This window comes from Microcaecilia unicolor, chromosome 4 (genome assembly GCF_901765095.1).
Source record: "Microcaecilia unicolor chromosome 4, aMicUni1.1, whole genome shotgun sequence".
Lineage (NCBI taxonomy): Eukaryota > Metazoa > Chordata > Amphibia > Gymnophiona > Siphonopidae > Microcaecilia > Microcaecilia unicolor.
In genome coordinates this window covers 318852477-318872208 of record NC_044034.1, presented here as the reverse complement: position 1 = coordinate 318872208, position 19732 = coordinate 318852477, and the positions used below count along the sequence as shown (strand labels likewise).

At 42.3% G+C, this 19732-nt stretch overlaps 1 protein-coding gene across 4 annotated transcripts in view; it reads left to right on the top strand.

The window, feature by feature from the left end:
• FIGLA (folliculogenesis specific bHLH transcription factor) overlaps positions 1 to 19732 on the top strand; it is a 157527-nt gene that overhangs the window by 96605 nt on the left and 41190 nt on the right. For 3 of the 4 annotated variants that reach the window (XM_030199624.1, XM_030199625.1, XM_030199623.1), the window contains exon 4: positions 3644 to 3933. In XM_030199624.1, coding sequence (XP_030055484.1) covers positions 3644 to 3933 — 290 coding nt within the window. The remainder of the gene's footprint in view (positions 1 to 3643; positions 3934 to 19732) is intronic. The other variant, XM_030199626.1, reaches the window with a different exon arrangement.

The window sequence follows — 19732 nt, the reverse complement described above, 5'->3', positions numbered from 1 at the left end:
CAAGATGACGTTATGGAGAGTTTGCGGATAGAGATCTTTAAAAAAAAAGACCCTTTAAATAATATAATAACTGGACATGTGACGGTTTATTCATACTAGAGCTTCTAAGTGTCTTTAATTCCTTCTTGTCTTGCTGTGACAAATGATGACAACTGAGAGGGTTCGTAAAAAAACAAATTTCTGTTACCGGTAACCGACCAAACATTTACACGGGTTCTTGAGGAAAAATGTACCACCTACTTGAAGTGTCTGTTGTCGAAGTTGAAGAAATTGCTGACGCCGTTCTGTGTGTCGACACGTCGGGGAAAATTCGAACTTTTAATCCTTTAAACAAGTTATCTTTCTTTTGGAAAAAAAGTCTCAAAATCCAGAGTTTATCATGAGGCAAAGCTACTGTAGCTACCAAGGTAGCTGTTGTTAACTGTTCCAAGTCTGTCATCTCGAGTAAAGCAGAAACATCTATTGGTTGATTATCCTGAGGTGTTTCTTATTATCTCCTTTAGTAGGGAGATATATACTTGTTCAAAGGGGGGGATATTTTCTTCCCCTATCCCTAGTATCTCTTTTAAGTAATTTTTTAACATTTCTCGAGGTGATATTAATTTTTGAACAGGAAAATTAATGAAGCGCAAGTTTTTGCTTCTTGAATAATTTTCAAAATTTTCAGATTTTCTTCTTAGATACAGCAAATCTTTAATCATGGTGTTTTGGATTTGGACTGAGTTTTGTAAGTCATTTTCTTGCTTCTTCACTTGTTTATCCACTGTTTCCAATTTATTCTCAGTTTCTCTCAAATTTCTTTTCAAGTCAGTTATTTCTTCCAAAATTACTTTAATTTGAGGACAAATATTCTTTGCAAAGTCAGCAACTAAAATCCATAAACTATCTAAAGTCACTTCACTCGGTTTTACTAAAGAGAAGGAAATAAGTTTGGTCGGTACCTGAGGTTGGATTGAATGTCTGTCCTTCTCCTGATCCGTCAGCAAGACTTCCCCCGACTTTGTTCCTTCTGATGGTCCCGGAGGAATTAATATTCTCTCCTCTTCGCTTTCCACATCAATCTGGGCCTCCCGACCTCGAGCTTCAGGATTCTCCGAGCTCGAGGACGCCGCAATGGGAGAGCTAGCGCCAAGTGGCTGCGGGGGCGGGGCTCGGGTGTCGGGGCTGAGAGAAACTTCCAGTCCATAGCTCCTCTCCGAATCTCCCCTTGTATCGGGTGAAGCAACCAGGCCGCCTTCCGACATCGATATTCCGTGGCCCGCTGCAAAAAAGGTAAAATAGATTCTGGGCGACGCTGGGGGGTAGTGGCAGCGGCCCGACCTCTGCGTTTAGGCATTTTTTTTCCAGCGGAATAAGAGCGGGCTCACACACGTCCGTACATAGCGGCGGCCATCTTGGAATCCCCCTCTTCTTTTTTCTTTTTTATTGATTCTTTAATTTCCTAGATCTTGGGTCAACAATTTGTGGACTAAATAATAGGAAAGTGTTTTTGCCTTTTTTGAAATATGTTTAATACTTTATTGTGTGAAGTGTGCATCTATGTAATATTGCATGAATGTAAATTTAATTATTCATAAATAAAAAAAAATTTAAAAAAAGAATCTATAAAGATGGTTCTTGCACCACATTTACTATACATGTTGAGCATGCTACCTTATACATTTTCTTAAATTCTTACTTATATAGACCAAATTATAACACAATTCTTTTGGAATAATATATCCCCATGGATAGATAGCATTCCACAAATTAAAGTGCCCCTAGGAATTAGGTGGAGTGAATTTTCTGGTTTTCGAGCAATATAATCAAACTTTCCTTTTATGTGGAGCAATATGGGTGGGCTGCAGAACCATTATCCAACTCTCATCTTGTTTGGCTTTTAATTTAGCAAAATCTTAACAGACCTATTCCGCTCTAATATAGACTTGGCACTGTTAAGCTAAAAAATTTGGATCAATTTAATATTGTACATGACACTTTAATAGTGGCCCATCTGTTGAATAAAAGTTCTTTCCAGTCCTGTTAATTCATTAGATGCACCATTGTGGGATAATCAGTTTATTAGTATTGGTCAGAAAACTATCCATTGGCCTATATGGCTAAAATGTAGTCTGTATATATTTTAAATACATCATTGATACAAATTCATTTAGCTCTTTTCAAATGTTATGTAATAAATGTTCCCTTCCTCCTTCCCAATACTTTTAATTTTTACAACTCCATTGTTATACTACGAGTAAAAAAAAACATTATACACAAATGCTCTTCTTCTCTACCTGAATGATTAAAACTTTTAGAAGCCCTACATCTTGGTAAATCTGCATCCAAATTTTATAAGTTTACTTTTAGGGAAAAATTTTTGATTAATCTAACATTACAAAATCTCTGAGAATTAGACTATGCATTATCTTTCTGCTGAACAGTGGATTGCTTTCTAGTTCAGGGTAAATAGACTTTTTATTTCTGCTTCAGTGTTACAATCACACACAGCCTGCATCATGAAGTAATATGGACACCTGCAAAACAACATAGAATAAATAGTTCACTTTCAATTAAGTGTTGGTTCTGTAATTCTAGTGTTAGAACATTGGAGCACATGATATTTGTGTAATAACCTGCAGCACTTCTGGCTTTCAGTATGAGAATGCATTTCTCAAATCCTGCAGATTAATGCCACAATAATATTACATTATGTGCTTTCTTTTTGAAGAAAACAAGAAGCTTTTTGATATCTTAATCCATTGTGCTGAAAACTATATTTATTAAATGGAAAAATTATCAAAAGTTAGTTTTTCTTTCTGATGGAACTCTGTATGTCTGTTTTATGAGCCTTGTATTTCAGGAAAGAAAAAACAATTACATTGACAAACATTTAAAAATTTGGAAACCCTTTAAGAATTTTTGTGACTCCTGATATTGTTTAGATGGACTGTTGACACTGATCTCAACTTTCTTTTGCAATTTGTCCAAGGTTATCATCTTTGTTGATCTATATTCTTTCAAAATTCTTAGGGCCCTGTTTACTAAGCTGTGCTGAAGGCGTGTTAGCATTTTTAGCATGCGCTAATGCTAGACACACCCATATATTCCTATGGGTGTCTCTCTAGCATTAGCATGTGCTAAAAAAGCTAGTGTACCTTCTTAGTAAACAGGGCCCTAAGTAAAGTTTAATTTGATCTTATTTTTTCAAAAAATGACAATCCACAGTTTATTTTGGGACAAGAAGCATCAAATCTGTTTCACTGTTGGCATCTTTCCAGGTACTTGTGACCTGGATGGCCATGGTTAGAAACGGGATACTGGGCTTGATGGATCATCGGTCTGGCCACATGTTAATTTTTCAATAAAATGTTGATGAAAAAAAGTGCTTATGTTCTTGTGTTCAAAGAAAAAATGTTTTTAAATATATGCAGAATTGGTTATAATAAGAAAGCTGTGCAACAAGGAAAATGTAGATATGGGTTTAAGGTTTGGGGGATTCAATTGCAACAGGTTTTTTTTGTATATGTTTGATCATAGCCCTCTCAATATCTAAAATCTCCTGTAATGCTCATTTTAGTTAAGTTGTGCTACTGTCAGAGCTAATCTTAAAAATGTATGAAATAGTTGTGTGTCTAGTATAAAATTTTTGTTTTCTGTTTAGGTTCAGAGATCCCACAACACTGGTGATGGGGATTCAGCCAGTGATGTTTCTTTCCCTGTACCGTTAGTGCACAGTTTGGCTGAGAGTTCTTCCCAACACTGCTCAGACTGGGAGAACCAGTTGAGAAACGAGCTTCGAAGTGCTTCTCCTATTCCTGACATAGAAGGACCCATCCGTGTGTGGAGCAGCAGAAGTGGGCTTCCTACCTGTATTGGCATCCTGCATGTTCACAGAACTGGAAAGCTGGTAGTAATTCTCTCCCCTGCATTTTTGCATGTGCACATTGAACAGTGAGTGTAGTTTTAATATTAAAACTGAGTAATGGGGTGACCAGTGGCAGCACTTCATGTGGAGGAGTCTAGATTTCAGAGCCATCTTAACATTAGGCAGGCAGTCGCTTAGAGGAAACAACTCCTGAGGAACAGTAAAGAGCAGCTATATTCAGAGTAAGACTGTAGATCTGACAGTACCCAAAAATCAAATAACTTAATACTTTTTACCTGCAGGAGGTTAGGCAGTTTTCCAAAATAGCCCATTATCCACATACATGGCTTTTGCAAATTTCCTTCATTATATACATATATGAAACAGTTTAGACATACTTCTAAATATTATGTTTCTCTATAGGATTGTTCTGAGAGGGGTGGTGGTAGGAGAGGAAGTAGCCTAGTGGTTGAGCAGTAGGCTGAGCAAGGGTTCAAATCCTGCCTCTGCTGCAGACAAATCTGGGCAAGTCACTGGCTCCCATTGTCTTTGCAATCCATTTAGATTGCAAGCTCTTTGGGAAAGTGTATATTTTATCTGAGGACCAGCAGGACTAAAATTATCACAGATGGTTGACATCATCTACGAAGCCCCGGTGTGGACGCTGCCCAGCACTCCTCTTTCCAGAAGCTTTTGACAGGCCCAATCACACATGCGCCTGTGCCTTCCCATCAGCCCGAGTTTGCGCAGCATCCACAGTTTCTGTACATCCACAGAGCAGAGAAGGCTTCAATTTCAAGAGTTGGATTAGGTTATCCTTAAGCATGTTGAGGGTACTCTACTGTTGGGGGGGAGATTACAATATCACACTAAATACAGCATTAGTTAATTCGACCACAGAGCTTAGATATGCCCAAAGGGATTGGGATACTATGGCTCACTTCATGTCAAGGTGGAATTTGGTAGATGTATGAAGTCTATACATCCCAAAAATAGAGATACCTACTATTCTCCAGCACATAATAGCTATTCCTGTATTGATTGGTTGGGAACCCCACAGATAGCAGGACAGGTCTTGTCTCATTACATAGCCACGCGAACCTGGTCAGATCACGCTCCAGTTATCCTGTTTGGGCACAGCTCGGAGGCCGCAGGGAATTCGATGTTGGAGGCTTTCAGATGCTTTATTATCCCCATGTGAACACTTAACACAGAAAGGGAAGTACAGGATTATATTCAAATTAACGATTATGGGGCGGTATCTCCACAATACTGTGGGAGGACCTAAAGTAGTCCTCAGGGAAAAATTAATTGCACTACAAGCTTATGTTTCTAAAACCAAGAGCAAAAGGAATGCTTACTACAATCCCAATTGGCACAACCAGAATATCAATCAAAACAAGGGAGGGGGGGCTATCTTTAGAACAACAAATGCACCACATTTGTGTGCAACTAGAGGAGCTCCAATTAGCCAACATAGCGGAGCAGTTGCTACAGGTTCGTCAATCCCACTTTGTATTTGGTAATAAGTCGAGCCAGTTTCTGACCTTTAAATTAAAGAAACAGAGGGCACACAACTAGAAATGGGGGGAAGGCCAACAGTCGCTCAAAAGCGCATGGTCGGGATAAGGTATCTTGCAAAGGTAACTCACAAACAGGGAAGATAGGGTTTCTGGATAGTGAGGTTGCGCAACAGACCGTGGTAGGCCAGGTGCCCTTAAATACAACTAAAGATCAGACAAAAGATAGCAAATCAGTAGTGTCCAGTACTAAGCATCGTGCAAATAGGAACAACAACATACTTTGAAATGTGTATATTTAAATGCTAGGAGTCTAAGAGATAAGATGGGAGAGTTGGAATATATTGCACTAAATGGATATAATAGGCATTACTGAGACCTGGTGGAAGGAGGATAACCAGTGGGACATTGTCATACCGGGGTACAAAGTATATCGTAGTGATAGGGTGGACCAAGACTGGTGGAGGGGCAGCATTGTATATTAACGAGAGCCTTGACTCAGATAGATTACAAATTCAGCAGGACACAAATCACACCCTTGAATCATTGTGGGTTGAAATTCCATGTATAAAAGGGAAAAGGACGGTGATAGGAGTGTACTACCGTCCGCCTCGCCAGGATGAGCAGGTAGATACAGAAATGTTAAAAGAAATCAGAGACGCGAACAAAATGGGCAATGTGATAATAATGGGTGACTTCAATTATCCAAATATAGACTGGGTAAATGTAACATCAGGACACGCTACAGCGATACAATTCCTTGTTGAAATCAAAGACAGCTTTATGGAGCAACTGGTGCAGGAGCCGACGAGAGAAGGAAAAATTCTAGACTTGGTCCTTAGTGGAGCGCATGATCTGGTGAGGGACGTTACGGTACTGGGGCCGCTTGATAACAGTGACCATAATATGATCAGTTTTGATATCGACCTGAAGTAACTGTACACAGAAAGTCAAATACGTTAGCGTTTAACTTTAAAAAAGGAGACTATGATAAAATGAGAAGAACGGTAAAAAAAAAACTTAGGGGGGCAACTGAGAGTCAGCATGCAACAGAAGGAAGAAGACTTTTTTTTCACTGCAGCAGGACGGAGAGGACGTCGGCTGGTGGGGATTGGGGTCCCCCGCCAGCAAAAGCGAAGGTAGGCGGCGGCGGGGAGGGTTCGTGGCGGGAGGGGGTGGCTAAAATATGCCCCCTCCCCTCGGGCTACGCCCTGATGTCAGATAAAAGCACTTAGACCAGTAAAAAAGGTGACAATAATAACACAGAGAATAAAATGCTGACAGGTATTGCACAAAAGAAACTGTGTCAATAGAACACAGTCCATTCTATGAAGCTGTTTAAACCATATGGCTCCATGGTGTTTAGGATGAAAATCCATCTAGTTTCTTGTCTCTGGAGCAATAATTTGTGATTACCACCCCTGATAAGTGGTTCAACTCTGTCTATAGTGCAACACCGTAGCTCTTCAAATGCAATGCTTAAAAGTCAAGCAGTGTTCTTGTTCCAGGAGCTAGAACGGTGGGAGGGATTAACACTGTCTTCGATGGGCAGAATCAATGCCATAAAAATGATAATCCTTCCGAAACTTTTATACTTATTTATGGCCCTACCAATTGAAATACCAGATGTATCTTTCGTGGCCTACAGAGAAGAGTGTTCTCATTTATTTGGAGGAAAAGGCCACCCCGGGTGCGACGAGACACAATGTGTCAGTGTAGAGATAAGGGGGGCATGGGGGTCCCCTCGTTTCATGATTATTATTGGCAGCTCATCTGCGCATAATAGCAATTTGGTCGCAAAGTAAAGGGAAAATATGGACCCACATAGAACAAAGTTGGCTGGAACCGATACCGCTTAGAGCAATACCTTGGTTACCGAAATGTAAATTGAAAGAAATAATCGGGAAAGAGTCCCTGCCTGCTCCAATGGCCACTAAACATCTGGTACAAAATTAGGGAGCAATTTTTTCCCAGGGCGAGTATACTTCAAACATGCTTATCTTAGATTTACTCCCCAATTCAGGCCAGGGGCAATGGACACAGCTTATCAGGACTGGGAAGCTATGGGCTTATGTGAACCGGGACAGATATGTGAGGAGGGAGATGTTCCCACATTCCAAATGCTATGTCAAGAGCATGGACTTTCACCCATACAAGCTCTCCAATATTATCAAGTGAGAGATTTCATTAATCGTAAAGCAAAAGATCAGCTTAGCCTAGCTGAAACAACACTAGAAAAAGGATTAATGGGGGGAGGAGACAGAGGCAGTATCTCAAGGCTATATAAAGCTCTACTGTCATACTCCTCACCGGTGGAACATTACACAAAGAAATGGGAAATAGCACCTAGGGACTTCATATGAACCGTACAATGGGCACAGGCTTTTAAATCCCTGCTAAGAGTCTCAGTGTCCAGCGTAATGGTGGAAAATGGACATAAGATTTTATATAGCGGTACTACACCCCTAGCCGCCTGGTTCGTATGTTTAATCGGGCTCTGATTTATGTTGGCGGCAATGTGGTGTGGTAGGGGACATGTACCACATCTGGTGGTCATGTGACCAGGCCCAAAGGTACTGGGAAAACATGTCGATTACATACATAAGGTGACAGATATAGAATACCTGATGAAAATGGATAATGTTTATTACACTTTTAAACCGATAGGAGTAAAAAAAAACATCATAGGTTTGCCACTCAGGTGTTTGTGGCGGGTAAGATAGTTCTGGCGGCCTGTGGAAAAAACCGCGGCTGCTGGAGCTACAACAGTGCTGGAGAGACTGAAGACAATCCAGTAATGTCTAAACTTACCGCACTGCGGAATGAACAATTAGCTCAGTACTATAAGATATGGGATTTGTATACCAAATGGTTATCCGCAAATGTGAACATTGAACCGTCAGTCACACAGACATAGAGGGATCAGAGGGGAGGGAGGGTGGGGTTAAAGATGTTACAAAGATTCTCAGGATATATAAGTTGAAGATTGTAATGATGGAATTAGTTGCATTATTCAATAGATGAACACTTGTATTTGTTTTTGATCTTGTATAATATTGAAAGTTATATAAATAAAAATTTAAAATAAAAAGTCAAGCAGTGTTCCACCAAGGGCTCCTTCAAATCAGATCTGCGTATGTTTGACTTATGCTCTGATAGCCTAATCTTTAACATCCTTGTTGTCATACCCACATAAGTTTTATTGCAGGGGCAAGTGATACTATAGACAACATAGTCTGTGGAGCAATTAGAAAAATGTTTGAACAAAAAAGTGGTGTTAGTTGCTGCATTAAAAAAGTTTTGGGAAAAGACTTCCGGTGGAGATGAGCAGCGAGATGGACGTTGCACTGTGAGCTCCGTTCCGCCTGAATGAAGCCCCGACTTTAACATCGTCGGACCCGCTCCTGAACGATCCTATAAGTGAGGAGGGCAACAGGGACCGGAGACAACACACAAACGGCACTGCCGGCGCTGTTACTAATATAAAAACAAAATTTGAAACACGTGCGGGTGGCCCCCAAGATGGCGGCGGCAGAGGAAGCTCGTAGCTCATAACAACACACCCCTGGCGATAAACGAGAAAGACGGAAGTCCTAACGGAAGGGGGAAGGACTGATCCCACTGCAGGACAGTGAAAGTGAGTACAATTCATTGGGATCGGTGCAAGGAGCTGACAGGCCAGTACTGGCAAATAATATAGAACAGTGAACCTAAGGAGCTGGAGGAGTGGAGAAATATCAGTTAGCAAACAAGCAAGTTAAGTGGCCGCCATTGCGCAGCTGGAGATATATCCTCGGGCTGGGGGAGGAAATTCTAGCCGTGTGGAATCATAATATCGCCCATATTTGCCCGGTACCTAGAGAAGATAACTCAGAGTATTCAAATAGGAGGACGCGAGGCGACGGGTGGAAGACCTAGTACAAATAATCAACGGTACCTGAGGTCCCGCGCACAAACGAGGACCGGGCAGAGGCCAGTTATCCATTGGCAGCTGGGTTGTCTGACACAGTGCTGGGAGAGTGCCTGAGAGCGGAGCTACTGAATGTATGGAGCAATACTTGAAACCCATGCCATCTGGGACCACTCGTAGAGGTACAAAATTTGATAAAGAGAGACCTTCACCTCCTAAGCTTAGCCACAAAATGGCGGACTTGAAAGGTACAGCTGAAGGAGAATTCACTGACAAACAATTAGCGCAAATAACAGCAGCGGTAAGCGCAGCTCTAAACCCACGATTTGACTTGCTAGCTGGACAATTAAAGAACTTAGAATCTTCAGGGGCTGAAACGGAGGAAAGAGTTGGAGAAGCAGAGGCTCGGATAGCAGCAGTGGAGGATTCCAGCTCCCGGAACACACAGGAGATTGCCAGGCTAAGGGCTCAGCTTAAATTGCAAGAAGAAAAAATAGAAGACATGGAAACAGGGCATGGAGATGCAACTTGAGCATTGTGGGCCTCCCTGAAAAGATCCCAGAGAAACTACTTGGACAATTACTAGAACAGTGGTTGAAAAAAGAGCTAGCCCTCTCAGATAGCAGAGGGGAGCTATGTATCGAGCGAGCCCATAGGCTAGGGCATTGGAAGCCAAATCTACAGCGGCCACGAATTGTCATCATCAAAGTGCTAAACTACCTACATAAAGAAGAAATATTACGAGGATTCAGGCTGAACGTGACTCCCTTCAATATGAGGGATCCCCAATAAAGATTTTTCAAGACTACTCGGCAGGAGTACAGGAACAAAGACGTCGTTTTCATCCCATATGTTCCACGCTGGTCACCAAGAACACCAGGTTTATGTTACTCTACCCAGCCATCCTAAAGATTCAGCATGGAAACCAGTGGAGATCCTTTCAAACTGTACAAGAAGCTCAACAGTTCCTAGACGTGGACATGAAAGAACCGAACACATGACTTTGAAGGAGAGTGTGAGATGAGAAAGAACCTAGGGGAGTCTCCCCTTTGGTGAGAGAAGACAAGGGGATTGGACCTGAGTGATATGGTATATGGTAAATGGTTTGAGATGTATTGAAAGTTCAAGTTATGGATTTAAGGTTCTTGATGTTTAAAAGTTACAGTTGATATGGGAAAAGTTTCAGGGTGTCCCAGTAAATGTTGGGGCACGAAGTCAAATGAGTCCCTGACCCATAAACAAGTTGATCGTTTTCAGGGGCGAGGATTCAGGAATAAGATGGTTTATAGACAAACTAGGGGCTTCAATAGGCGAGAGAAGTCAAGGGCACGAAGGGGGCCTGGAAGAGTGACAAGAGGGGAAGAGGGGGGAGGGGGGAAAGGGGAGGGATGGAGAGAGGTTGGGGGGTGGGGTGGGAGGGAGGGACAAGGTTTGGGAAGAGAACAAAATGTTTGTGTAAATGTAGTGATGATATGAAAGACACATGGTGTGGTGAAAGAGTACCGATAGATTGGAAAGAGGAGCTGGAGAGGTGGTGGCTGGGACACCTCTCTGTAGAGATTGTAGGAAGAATGCAGGAAAGTACTAACAGACAAGCAGAGATTACATGACTCCATTACAAGTAGTTACTTGGAATGTAGGGGGCATCCACTCGCCTATCAAGAGACAGAAAATCCTGAAAATCCTTAATGATCAAAAGGCATCCATTGCATTTTTGCAGGAGACACATTTAACAAGTACAGAGCATGCTAAATTGAAGCGATGGTGGGTGGGAGAAAGTTTCGAGTCCCCGGCAGTGGGAGGGAAAGGAGGAGTGATCACACTAGTCCGAAAAGGTATACATGTGGAAGTCAATAAGGTGGTAGGGGATGCTGGGGGCAGATATGTGCTGGCATCTGTAGTATTGGACAGACAACCAGTCTTGCTTTGTAATATATACGCACCAAACACGTTTGATCAGCGATTTTACACACAACTCACCAGTGCACTGCAAGGGTTAGGAGGATCCCGATTATAATGGGGGGAGACTTTAATGAAGTAGCAGACCCGGCATTAGACAGGTCCGGCTCTATTGGGAGAGGGAAGAGCTAGGCCCGGGAAGGGAATAGCAACACTGGAGGAAGCTTTTGCGCTCGTAGATGTGTGGAGAACTTTGAAACCCTCTAGAAAGGGACTACACCCACTTATCGAGGGCCCATGGTACCTTGTCCCGTATCGTTTATATATTAGTAACAGGAGATATATTTGCACAAGTGGCCACAGCGAAAATTGGGCCAATAGTGGTCTCAGATCATGCCTGGGTAATGGTGAGGTTTGAACTAGACGGAGGGATGAGAGAGGACTATATATGGAGATTCCCAACTTGGCTTATAGGGATGGACAATTCTTACCCCACTTGACTAAATGTTGGAAAGACTTCAGCATCAATAATGAGATTCATAAGACGGACCCGGTACTTTACTGGGAGACAGCTAAAGCAGTACTTAGAGGGAGATTATAGCTTATACAAGCTTTAAGCGGAAAATGAGGAGACAAGAATTCTTAGACTAGAAAGGAGAGTGACTAAATTACGACGTCAGTACAGTGCGGGACATACTCAGAGTCTCCGAGTGCAATTACTAGAGGCCCAACAGAGCCTCAACGAGTTGTTGCACCGCACAATTAGGAAATCCCAGGCGTATTATAAATACAAGCTTTATAAATTTGCAAACAAGGAGGGGGTTTCTTAGCGAAGGTCATGGGCAGGAAAATAGGTTATCAAAAGATACTTACATTAAGGGACCATTACGGAACATAGTACAGAAGGATAGTGAAATTTCGGGAGTGTTTAAGGATTTTTTTGAGCAGCTATATAAACCACAAGAGGATCTGGTCAGGCCTAGTGAGACATACCTGGCTAGTATGGAGTTGCCTCAAATGGAGGCTGAGGAGTTAAGGGTGTTTGAATGCAGACATTACTGTAGATGAAGTTATGTGGGTGATTAAGCAAAGTCCGTTAGGGAAGGCACCGGGTCCTGATTGAATGAGGAATGAGTTTTATAAATTAATGCAGAACGAAATCGGCCCGGTGCTGACCGAGGTGTTTAATTTAACTGTCCAGCGGGAATCTCTGCCACTTCACATGATTCAGGCTTATATAACAGTACTGCTTAAACCAGGTAAAACAGCTCATCACCCGGAGTCATACAGACCAATTTCACTTTTAAACTCAGAGGCCAAGTTTTTGGCCAAACTGCTAGCTAATAGACTGGCCAGATATCTCCCCTCTTTGATAGAAGAGCCACAAGCGGGATTTGTCCAGGGCAGGAGAATAGCAAAGAATATGAGGAGAATACTTTTAGCGCTGGAGAGAACACAGAGGGAAAAACAGTCAACCATGTTAATTAGTTTTGATGCTGAAAAGGCTTTCGATCAGGTGGACTGGGGATTCCTATTGGCAACACTTAAAGCATATGGTATGATGGGTTTTTCTTGCAGGCGATTAGAACTCTGTACACCGATCCTAGGCGAGAGTCCTTGTTAATGGTCTTGCCTCAGATTGGTTCCCATTGGTCGAGGCACACGCCAGGGAGTCCTCTCTCACCATTACTTTTTGTTTTAACACTTGACCCGTTGATAAGGGAGATAAGTAACAACACAGATATAAAGGGAGTACAGATACAAGGACCGGGAATTTAAAATAGCAGCATTCGCAGATGATGCTGGTGTTAATAACAAATCCAAGAACACTATGGGGCACCTAATGGAAAGCATAAGGGAATATGGGGACTTCTCCGGATTTCATTTAAATCTGATAAAATCAGAGGCCTTAGTAAGCCCAGACATTAGGAAGGCAGACTGGGAACAGTTCCCATTACGGTGGGACGGGATCATTCCGATACTTAGGTATTCAGTTAACATTAGATCCGGCTCAGATATACGCTTCCAATATCCCACAATTACTGCAAGAAACGAGGGAGCAGTTAAACAGGTGGAGTTCTACCACTGACACTTTTGGGCCGGATCCATTTGTACCGCATGTTGGTATTCCCGAAATGGCTATATGTACTGCAGGTATTACCAATACGGATATGGAAAAAAGATCTCCGGGCTCACCAGAGACAGGTGGCCCGATTTTGTTGGGCCGGACGGAAATCAAAACTCAAATGGGAGTATCTTAGGGGGGCCCAGGCAGATGGGGGGTTAGGGATACCTAACATGCATACATACAATCAAGCATGCCTTTTACGACATTTAAGAGACTGGGTCATGGAACGAACACTTACACAGATGTACAACTAGAGTGCGCGCACTTAGCCCCTGGCACCTCAATTACTTATTACACGCAAAATTTGGAAACTTACCACAACAAGCTAAGCATAGCTTACTTTTACAGCCATTAAGATACTTGTGGAGAGAGATAACAAAACTTTGGAAACACAGTTCAGAGAGTAGTGTGCTACTGCCAGTTACGGGAATGCGGAGTTCTCGCCTGGAGAGAAAGTAAATTTTTTCGAGCCCTGGGGAAGCAGGGTGTGATACTTTTGGAAAACTTTCTACAAGAGGATGGGACAGTTATGGCTTACTCAGAGTTTAAGAGGCACTATGCGGGGGAATGTTAGCAAAATTAGCTTATCTTCAACTCTCACATTACATACATGAGCTCCCCACCGCAAGTCTTCTACCAGGTTTTGGGAAGGATATTAGGGAATTCTTGGCTGGGGATGTAACAGGACAAATTTCGGTGTCATGGTTTCACAAGGGATTGGAGGGGAAGCAACCAGAAAGAGATGTTAAGAAGTTGCTGAAAGATGGAGCCGGGGGTGGAAGACCGAATAACAGAAGGGAAGATATTAGTGGCGCTCCGGGGGGGTAAGGGTGGTACATAGTGCTGAGTTGCAGGAATGCCATTTTCGCACCATACACAGGGCATATTTCTCAGTAAAAAAGCATGGTATGCAGGAGTGGTGGAAACAAGCAAGTGTCCTAAGTGTGCAGAAGCCAATGCATCGTTTAGCCACGGTTTGTGGCAATGCAAAAAGGTACGGGGGTTCTGGTTCGCTCTCTCTAGGTTTTTGGGTTGGGTTCTGGGATACCAGGTAGACCTGTCCTTTGAGAGGGTGATACTAAGCTCCATTTCGACATGGAACAAAGGAACTGTAGAAGAAAAGATGTTTCTTAGCAAATTATGTATCCTGGGGAAAAAATGTATTCTAAATTGTTGGACAACGGATAGAGAACCCTCATATTGGTATTGGAGAAACAGGCTCCATGAGCTCATGTTATGGGAAATGCAGGACGCCCGTAATACACCAAAGAGGCATCAGCGATTCATAAAAATTTGGGGGGCGTACCTGCATAAATATCCCCACGAGCTCGGAGTCAGGTATTGAATAATTTGGGTTAATAGGTATGTTTGGACAGAATAAAATTGGAAACTTGAGACGCATTTTATGTGTCAGGCATCATTATCGGGTGGATGAGCTTCATTGTAAAGAGGGGAGGGGGGAGAGGCATCCATAAAAGTTTTGAGGTTCTTATAATTCTTATTCTCAATTGTGAGGTTTTGGCTTTTTATGAGATTTCATAGCTATGATATAGACTGTCAATATAAAAAGCTTGATGACGATCTGTATTCTTTTAGTTTAATGAGTAATTGCATTTATATGAAGATTTGTATATCCATGCTATCAGATGTGTCTTCTCCGCATAGTCAACAATAAAAGGTTGAATCATATTTAGAAGGGGGGGAGAGGGAGGTTGGGCTGGGGGGGAAGGGAGGAAAAAATTTAAAAAGTAGATGACAGACTTTCACGTTTTATTTATACTGTGCATGTTATGCTGTTGGCATTTCAGTGTATGCTGGAACTGGATGAATATTATTTTTGTGTGTCATCAATAAAAAATGTTAAAGATAAAAAGTTTTGGTTTGCAGCATTACCTTTCAGCTGTGGCACCTGCCACATTTAAAGTGATTAGACACTGTCTTCAAAGGTTTTCTTGTTCTAAGATATGCAGGGCTCAATCTTTCTTTCAAATTATTCGCTCTTGAGAAGGCTATCCTAAGTCTCTTCTGTTCAAAAAAAGCAGAGGACTGCAAAATGTCCCATCTGTGTCTAAGGATGTTTACTATGTGTTTACTCGCTTCTGTATAGCTGAGAACCATGGTGATTTGTATCTTCATCTCTATCCCTAGGGGAAGTGGTAGATAACAGTAAGTCTCTGCTATTATATTTTGCTCTGCGATAAGCTCTTTTCAAAATCTTGTTTGAGTAGCCACGCTCCTTCAATCTGGCCATTACATTTTTAGCCTGAAATTTGAATGTTAAATCATTACTGCAAATTCTTCTAATCCTTAGAAATTGGAGAAGTGTGATAAAGTCACCTCCAGGATAGTTGGGTTAAGGCAGTTTCGGTCTGAAATACAAGTCCCAGAAGGCATTGCAGGCAAGGAGCCAGAGGGGGCGATGAAGAACCCGGACTGGACTCCTAGCTGCAATCAGGGAAGACATGGGTGTATGCTGGTAGGTTGTGTAGAGTGGCTGCCACTGGGCGGAAAGAGTTAGGAAACTCTGTGTGCAGGAGCTCATCATTGGTCTCATTAGTTTAAGGCTCAACTCAGCTGGTTTGGGGTGTGAGGAAGCTAATGGAAGGAGAATGATTGGTTGTGGTCGCTGAAGCCAGGGATTGATTAGGCAGATGGGAAGGAGTCCCAGGAGTTGAGTTCAGTTCAGGAGAGAGGAGCAGAAGGAGAGAAGCAGTTGCAGGCTGAAAACCCTTGGGCAGGGAGGTCCCTAAAGTATGGAAGCAGGCTGAGATTCCTTGGGTAAAGAGGATAGAAGGTAGAAAATGCTGCTTGGTGATGAACTGAAAGAACTGTTTGTCTTGGGAATTGAATTACTGTTTATTGTGCACTGGATAAAGAGCCCAGACTGAAGCCTGTAAGCCTGTATTGAATCCTGGTATGTGCTATGCTGCTGTTGGAACTGTGTACTAGAAACCTGCATGGAATAAAAGTCCTTAAGATTGAAGTTACTGGTGGACATCTATTTCTTCATTGTACCGGGAGCCTGGGGCTGGAGGAGATTGTTCTATCCTTGGCTGCACGAGAGAGGTACCTGGTTACAAAGGGTAAATTATCACACATATGCTGCGGATGACAACTGCTTTGATGTAAAAAAGTGTTTCTTTCAGTTTCTTTATGATGTACTTTGGTGGAGAAGCCCTGGGGGGGGGGGGGTTGTTACCTCTACATCCAAAAAACTAATATTAGTACTTGATAAAGTACTAGTAAATTGGATGTTGCTGTTACAACTGTTTAACCAACCTACAAACAGTGAGAATGCTTCAGATGTACCCCTCCACAGGACAAAGATATCATCAATATATCTCCACTAACTGTGTATCAAAGGAAAAAATGGAGAAGATTCCAACCACTCATCCTCAAACTGCTCCATATACAGGTTGGCAACTGAGGGGGCAAAGGTAGCACCCATCGCCACCCCGCTCTTCTGTAAATACAGTATGCCATTAAACAGAAAAATTCTCCTTCAATGCCAACCGTGCCAACTTCAGGAGGAAATTTGTGGGAATCAAATGTGGTCTTGCCCTCCTCTCCAATACACTCCTGATGACAGACAAAGCTTCTCCTTTCCATGACTCTCCAATTTGTCTGGAGTCTTTCATGAGGTACTCTGTCAAAAGCCTTTTGAAAATCCAGATACACAATATAACCGGCTCACCTTTATCCACGTTTGTTCACCACTTCAAAGAAATGTAATAGATGGTGAGGCAAGATTCCCTCACTAAATCCATGTTGGCTTAATGCATGTTTTGAATATGCTCTGTAATTTTTGTTCTTTATAAATCTCTACCATTTTGCCAGCACTGATGTCAGGCTTACCGGTCTATTAATTTCACGGTCCCCTCTGGAACAGTTTTTAAATGTCGGCGTTACATGGGCTATCCTCCAATCTTACTAACAATAGTTCTGCCAGTTCATTTGCCAGTTCATTTTTCAATTCTATCAGTACTCTGGGATGAATACTATCCAGTCCAGGAAATTTGATACTCTTCAATTTGTCAAATTGCCCCATTACATCCTCTAGGGTTATAGAGATTTCAGTCATTTTCTCCAATTCATCTGTTTCAAATACCATTTCTGGCACCGGATCTCGCCCAAATCTTCCTCGGTGAAGACTGAATCAAAGAATTCATTTTAATCTCTCTGATATGGCTTTCTTCCCTGATCGCCCCTTTTACCCCTCAGTCATCTAGCGGTCCAACCGATTCTTTGCCGGCTTCTTCCTTTATATACCTAAAAACAATTTTTACTATGTGTTTTGCCTCCAACACAATCTTTTTTTCAAAGTCCTCTTTGCCTAAATTATCAGCACTTTGCATTTGACTTGACATTCCTTATGCTGTTATTATTTTCAGTCGGTTCCTTCTTCCATTTTATGAAGGATTTCTTTTAGCTCCAATAGCTTCCTTTACCTCACTTTTTAGCCATGCCAGCTGTCATTGGTCTTCCGTCCTTTTTAATACACTGAATATATTTGGCCTGGGCTTCCATGATGGCATTTTTGACCCTCGCAGCCACTCCTCTAAGCTTTTTGTTTGTTTGTTTGTTTGTTTGTTTGTTTGTTTTTTTTCCCACCATTCTTCTCATTTTATCATATTCTTCTTTTTGAAAGTTAACACTAGCATATTGGATTTCCGATTATACTTACTCCAAAGTTAGTATCAATCTGATCATATTATGATCACTGTAATCAAGCGGCCCCATCACCATTACCTCCTGCACCAGATCATGCACTCCAGTAAGGACTAGGTGTAGAATTTTTCCTTCTCTTGTCGGCTCCTGTACCAGCTGCTCCATAAAGCAATCCTTAATTTCATTAAGGAATTTTACCTCCCTAGCATGCTCTGATGTTACATTTACCCCGTCAATATCAGGGTAATTGAAATCATTCATTGGTATAGTGTTGCCCAGTTTGTTAGCCTCCCTAATTTCCAATAACATTTCTACATCTTCTGTTCATCCTGACCAGGCGGACGGTAGCACACTCCTATCACTATCCTTTTCCCCTTTACCATGGAATTTCAATCCATAGTGATTCCACGATGTGTTTTGTTTCCTGCAGAATTTTTCAGTCTATTTTATTCAAGGCCCTCCTTAACATACAATGCTTACCCTCCAACAGGTCGATTTACCCTATCACAACCGATATAATTTGTACCCAGTATGACAGTGTCCCACTGGTTATCCTCCTTCCACCAGGTCTCAGAGATGCCTATATATCTAAATTTTTCTTTTAGTGACAATATATTCTAACTCTCCCATCTTATTACTTAGGCTTCTGGCATTCGCATTAGACATTTCAAACTGTTTGCTGTTCCTATTTACACTCATGCTCAGTACTTGACAGTATTAATTTACATCTTTGCTTTTTTTTATTTTTATTTAAGGACACCTGATCTACTATCGTCTCTTTTGCAACCTCACTATCAGGATACCCTATCTTCCCTGTTTTGGTTATACCTTTAAAAGATACCTTATTCCGAACCATGCGCTTTTGAGCGACTGTCGGCCTTCCCCAAGTCTGTAGTTTAAAAGTTGCCGTGTCTCCTTTTTAAATGCCGATGTCAGCAGCCTGGTCCCACCCTGGTTAAGGTGGACCCCTCCTTTGGGAATAGGCTCCCCCTTCCCCAGAATGTTGCCCAGTTCCTAACAAATCTAAAACCCTCCTCCCTGCACCATCATCTCATTCACACATTGAGACTCCGGAGCTCTGCCTGTCTCTTGGACCCTGTGCGTGGAATGGTAGCACTTCAGAAAATTATACCCTAGAGTTTCTTGATTTGAGCTTTCTACCTAAGAGCCTAAATTTGGCTTCCAGAACCTCTCTCCCACATTTTCCTTTGTCATTGATACCCACGTGTACCAAGACAGCCAACTCCTCCCCAGCACTATCTAAAATCCCATCTAGGTGACGTGTGAAGTCCGCCACCTTCGCACCAGGCAGGCAAGTGACCAGGCAATCCTCACGTCCACCAACCACTCAGCTATCTACATGCCTAATAATTGACTCACCCACTTCAACAACTGTCCTAACTCTTCCCACCAGTGCAGTAGCTCCTGAAAGACACATCCTCGGTGCGAGAGGATATTGCATTCCCTGGTGTGCTGGTCCTATCTACAGGATACTTTCAGCCTCCCATGGTGATGCTCTCCTTTTAGGAGGCCTCCCTCCTCCAAGACAACACAGGGGCTGCCAGATGGGAGGTGGGACTTTTCTACAATTCCCTGTGCCTCTTCTGTGAACCTCTCTGTCTCCCTCAGCTCCTCCAAGTCTGCTACTCTAGCTCAAGAATGGACTCATTCTCTGAGAGCTAGGAGCTCTTTGCATTGAGCACACGCATGACATCTCACCAAATGGGAGATAATCATACATGTGACACTCAATGCAAAAG